At 40.6% G+C, this 6,056-nt stretch overlaps 1 protein-coding gene across 1 annotated transcript; it reads right to left on the bottom strand.

Annotated features, from left to right (window-relative positions):
• Positions 1–4,328: 4,328 nt before the first annotated feature.
• On the bottom strand, positions 4,329–5,538 carry LOC124144606 (protein lin-32-like). The gene has a single exon (XM_046514097.2). It carries the CDS (start codon positions 5,384–5,386, stop codon positions 4,844–4,846), a length of 543 nt encoding a protein of 180 aa, XP_046370053.1. The 5' UTR covers positions 5,387–5,538; the 3' UTR covers positions 4,329–4,843.
• Between the last annotated feature and the right edge of the window lie 518 nt (positions 5,539–6,056).

The following is a 6,056-nucleotide window of genomic DNA, read 5'->3' as shown; positions in this document are numbered from 1 at the left end:
CCGAGGCTTCGGAACAGTGTAAATCTGTATCTGTATAGATACATAGGTGAATAACAGGGTCTGAACCCAGCACACTCAAAGCATCAGCAATAAACTACACCAACTGGCCACAATACAATAATCCATATGTCACCCAACCTGACCTGCCAATACCCATTCGGCTCTAAGGACAAGGATACAGTACTTGGCACTAACCTAGAATCTCCACGAACAGCTACACCTCATGTATTCAACATTGGAGTGTATAGAATATACTACTCCTTGCTGAATCTTCCAGCTGAGATAATTTAACAGACGAAGGTTATACATACAATTCTAGTTCCTGAAAGAACATGTTGGATCCAATCAAGTTTGCCTCGATTGTAAAGCCTGAGAATGAAGCAATACAGTTAGCTAGATAGTTCGTATTTCCAAAAACTAGATCGTGTATACTGAGGCTAGTTTCTTTGATGCTGAGTCTAGTTCCTTCACACTGGGACCAGATTGCACAGATTGCTAAACTTCTTCACGCCTTGATTATACAGACTCATGTTTATTGAGGTTATTTCTATATACCGAGGCTAGTTTCTCTATGTTGAGTCTATATTATAAGTGCCGAGACGAATGGCTTGAGACAAAGTCTAGTTTTCACATGCTGGGCTAATTTTGTCAGACGGGTGCTAAGGATATAAGAATATAGTTACTCGTCGAGGCTCATTTCTACAGACTGTGGCTATAGTAGTATCAACGTGTTTGAGGAAGATTATATATATGCTGAGATTATTTTTTATATGCTGATGTTAGTTTCTGTTTGCCGAGGCTAATTTCTATATGACAAGGCACGTTTCTTGAGACCGAGGCTAGTTAATTGCTATAAGAGATTCGTTTCTTTAATTTGTGCTTAGGCTAGTTTATGCTGCAGGTAATAACTGCATGCTAGGGAGAGGTTCTATATGCTAGCGATCCTGGCACGGTGAGGTGACACACCTGTCCACAGACCGCCTTGGACCACCGGACCACCCACGCACACACACACTGAGTAAAGTCATATTGTTTAAAGACCGCCTCCAGTCCAGTGGTAGGGCGTCCGCCACGAGAGCGGAAGGTCCGGGGTTCGATCCCCGGCCGCGTCATACCAAAGTACGTTAAAAGATTTGTTGTTACGCTATCTGGTACTCGGCATTAAGGGGCTAAAATAAGGACTGGTCGGTTCGGAGTCAGTATAGAGTGTCTGAGTGGGACATTCAGTATGGCCTCGAACAAGCTTCACGTGCGAAAATAATCGCAAGATTGAGGACTTTCTCCTACTTAAAACAAGGTCGATCAAGTTAATGCCTCAAACTAATCTTCAAGTGATATTCACTATACTATGCTATACTATGGGAGGGTGACCGCTCTTGTTTAACTATGAGAGGGGAACCTTTCAATGAAACCTATGGGACGATTTAGTACCCATACTAAATCACACACACACACACACACACACACACACACACACACACACACACACACACACACACACACACACACACATGCATGCATGTATTTTATATACCTGCAATAATCTTGGACGCGACGTTAAACACCATTTGACCTATCCTCATATTGTTTAAAGACTAGCTGCGAATTGATGTATAACATAACAGAAAAGCGAATACAGTGCCCATCGATGAGTATCAATATCACCAAAGGGATTGTCAGCATCGTAATGCAATATTTGGTGAGACACACTTCACAGTTTTCTTAATTAATGGCGACATATTTTTGTATTGCCTTAGGTTTTTTTATGATATATAATCTGATCGTTGTCAACACTGTTGACCTTTTAAATCCCGCAATTCTAGACACTACAAACATCAAAGTTCTGCCGCAAACAGCAGACCGGTAACATGTTGTCTGATGGCGCACCTGTCCCCTTTAGCAATATAGCATCAGCTATATTCTACATGTTAATTTTACCACGTGGTGTTCGGTTCACATTTAGGTTTGAAGCTGACAACCATGACATATGATCATAGGCATTGTGTAAATTAGTTTGAGACGCCATGCTTCCGACACATTTCATTGAAAAAGACCCTATATTCACCAAAGTATTTTGTCTCATTAACAATTTTATCACTTCGGCTGAGCGTCTCCATTCTTTATGGCGTAAAGTTCCCTGTACGCCTGACGTCTCATGACTTACCTTTCACAGGCTTCCCGCCACAACTTCTAGAGAGGGTTCTTAAGCGGTTCCACCTGTAGCGGACAGATTGAGCGAACGTGGAGGACTATTAACTCTCATTAAAGGAACACGCATATTGTTAGCTGGCTATGCACAAAGGTAGAGTTTATTGAAATACGCTGTAAGACGAGGGTTATTAGCTTTGAATTAAGGGCCAGCGTGAAGCCGGCAATTATACACCCTTTAAAACCCTTGTTCAAAATAATAAATACGTTTTCCATCGTGCGCCATTTATAGAGGATAATGATGTAATGAATGGTGCTTCTTTCGTAGGTGAGAAAAATGTGCCAAGTGAACGGGAGATGTGTGGATCTCACTGCTGTCCCTCTCGCAGCAGTTGGGGCGGGGTTGTTCTTGGCGGGTTTGGGGCATAATTCAGATTACCGGATTAAGTTTTGACAGATTAACCACTTCTGACGTGAGATTAAAAGGAATTTAAAGAAAATTTTAATTTACATTTGGGTATGACTGATTCAGAAAAAACAACAAATCATGTTATCACGGCTATTCTGACGTTTCTTACTGACGTGTGAATAACGGGTGTTTTAGCGAACGGGGGTGACGAACGCTGAACTAGAGCAATCCAGAGTCAATGGCATATTCTCTGTTGCAGGGATCCTCTGTTAGCGAGCGGTGTATGTCTACATACATACTTTAACAGTAACATATATTCTTTTGAAATATCACTTATACTTTAGCAAAGATTATGAATGTGGAAAGGGTTTTGTCGCTTTATTTACATTATAACGCAAACATTAGTTTTCTGTTTTGCAATAGAGTTGAGAATTTACAGAAACACGAGGAAATTGTACAAAATTCCGTCGCATTTTCTGCTGGAACTTAACAAATAAGGTAAAAGACTTTTACGTTTAAGTGTAGTTTACAAAAGGATATATCAGATTTATTTTCCTCACGCAACACACATTTAATTGTGAATGAAATTTGAGAACAAACTCGATGGATGGGTATATGATGCGGGCAAGTGGACGAGTTGACCCCATCGACTCTATGTCTTACGCTATATCTCACCATATGACAGAGATACGGATATGATTGAGTCAATAAATGTGGTGTAACGCCGCTTTGAACAGTATTTCAGCTATATAACGACAGAAAGGATAGGACTGCCCAAAATAACGCAGGCGGAGGACATCTACCACTTTCGTGAAATCTACGCGCACGAGCAAAGCGCTGACACCACGGGGTTCATAATTGGGGAAGAAATCTTGGATTTGAATCCACGGCCATAGGGTCATAATATACTATATATACTACGTTTATAACGAACACGCTTATAACGAACTGACGAATATAACGAACTTATTTTTGGTCCCGTTCAATTGCTGTATATATGATGTGTATATGCTTATAACGAACTACGGTTATAACGAACACAAATAAGTGGTCCCTTTGTGTTCGTTGTAACCGTACTTTACCGTATAACACTTTTCTTGTCGAAAAAAGAGTCGAGGCTGGCGTTATATATAAAAACCTGTGGTTTCGCATGTTTTAGTTATAATCAGTTGGTAAGATATATCTTTTCAAAACGGAAACAAACGCCTATGTCGCACATAGTATGGTACCGATTTTCACAACGGTGTGTGAAAAGGACACGACTTGTAATGTGTAATACCCCTGTACTGCACATGATTATGTTTTAGACCATTACTGTCTATGAATATTTTACACGATGTCTCTATTATTTTCTAAAGCTGATTTCATATTACAGTAGACTACGTTTATAACGAACACGCTTATAACGAACTGACCGACATAACGAACTTATTTTTAGTCCTGGACATTTGTTGTATATATGCTGTATATATGCTTATAACGAACTACGGTTATAACGAACTAAAAGTAGTGGTCCCTTTGAGTTCGTTATAACCGTAGTTTACTGTATACATTATCTAGATGTTTTTTGATCACATTAAAATATTACTAATGTAGGTATTCCACAGTTATGGTGCTGGACTAACCTATTTCTAAAAACCATGATTAACTAAAAGGTTAGAACGCAGTTAAAAGCGTTACATCCATGTCGTCGGAAAAGCATATGAAACTGAGAACATATGAATATAAAGATAAACGAAAACAAGAAGAGCATCTTTAAATATTTATATAACAATTTACAACAAGCACCCATTTCAAGAATATACAAAACCATGAGCATCTTCCATTGACAGATTTTGGTACTTATTTCCTAACAGACAAATCATTTGTACAGATTTCGTTTCTTCAGTGAAGTTTCCTGTTTGTTATTGGGAGCTGCACGTGCTGCACGTGTGCCATCCACATATCCTGTACGTGCATCACAGAAGCAACACGTGCCATATTAAACGTAAATAGAGTCGTTGATTGATATTTAAGATGTAACAAAAACTGCTTCAATAAGGTTTTCATTTCACATATTCATTCATAAACATAAAATCAACTACTTACAGAAACGAAGGCAGATTCTGAACACAAATGGTTTTTTATACAAAAATAAATATAATGAGTATATCCAGCACATTAAGGGGGTCAAATGTTCAACAAGTCTTCATTCACACGAAACAAACTTCGGCACTTCAATAGTCACTTGCATTCCGCAATAGTTCTATCCAGCATACAAAAAAGTTCAATCACTTATTCCTTAGGTTATGAATCGTCGTCTTTGTCCAAGAGGTCTTGCAAGGCTTGAATGTAGGTCTGAGCCATCTGTAGGGTCTCATACTTCGACAACTGTCTGTCATCCCCAATAGAAGGCACCACAGTTCTGAGTTTATCAAACGCAACATTGAGACTCTCCATCCTCTTCCTTTCCCTTGCATTAGCAGCAAGTCTCCGTCTCTTCTGAATGTCCTTCGTGATAGGTTTAGGCAGCCGTTGCCTCCTCCTCACTGGAACAGAGAACTTCTCACCACTTGGTCCATCTACCGTGTCCCTTGTATAGGTGGCCTGTGGGTGACCCGGGTGGTCGGGGAAGGTAAAATGCGTATGGCTACTCTCTAAGGGTGTCAACGGCGTGCAAGGGGTGCAGTCACTGTCTGAATAAGGAATGTCGAAGGTCGACCTGGAATTGATCTCAAATTCTGAAAAATCAGGAGCTAAATTGAACATAGAGGCTGTAGGTAAACCTGGTATAGTCATGAGGTCCACAGACCTTCGTTCCTTCAGGGTAAGCATCTCTCCCTCCATCATGACTACCCTAACAAACACGACACGTGCTGAATGACTAAGGCGCGTGCGAATAGCACCCTGTTTCTTCAAGCCACGTGGCGGAACTGTATTGACCCTTGTGACGAGAATACTCTAGAGCTGAAAAAAAACGTTGTGCATTTAATGAGGCTAAATCCTTCAACTACCGCCTTCTAACAAGGAGATGCGAACCAACAGCCAATGACTGAATCGTAACTGCTTCTTCATTCTCTGGCACTTATAGAAATCATTTGGACAATACCTATGCGCAGTAAAACGGACGTTGAATGGGCCCGCCCCTAATCGGGGTGAGTGACAGGTGATCGCGTGCCATGAGGCTCTGTCGCGAGCTTGACGTCAGGACACGCGTACCTGCACGCTTCGTTGGTACAGACTTGTGCCTGAGAGGCGGGATTGAGAACGGGTGGGTGAGACGGGAACTTGTCTTAAGCGGTCGGATAGCGCATCGGTCGCATTACTACAGATAATGATTCAAATATTATTTGGAGCATAACCATTTTGAAACGAAATATCAAGCAATGACGTACATCTCTATATTTGCAAATACAATGAGGATTCTTGAGTGTTAAGTATGACATCACAAGAAATTGATTGTCTTTGCCAATATGTTCATGAACATATTAGTATAGCCAGTCAAGTATTATCTACTATG

The sequence above is a fragment of the Haliotis rufescens genome, unplaced genomic scaffold (genome assembly GCF_023055435.1).
Source record: "Haliotis rufescens isolate VD_foot unplaced genomic scaffold, xgHalRufe1.0.p SCAF_11, whole genome shotgun sequence".
NCBI classification, from domain to species: domain Eukaryota; kingdom Metazoa; phylum Mollusca; class Gastropoda; order Lepetellida; family Haliotidae; genus Haliotis; species Haliotis rufescens.
Note: the sequence above shows the minus strand (reverse complement) of the source record. Positions and strands in the feature narration are given on the sequence as shown.

Coding starts and splice junctions, on each gene's coding strand:
- LOC124144606 (XM_046514097.2), bottom strand. CDS start 5,386: ATGATGGAGGGAGAGATGCTTACCCTGAAGGAACGAAGGTCTGTGGAC.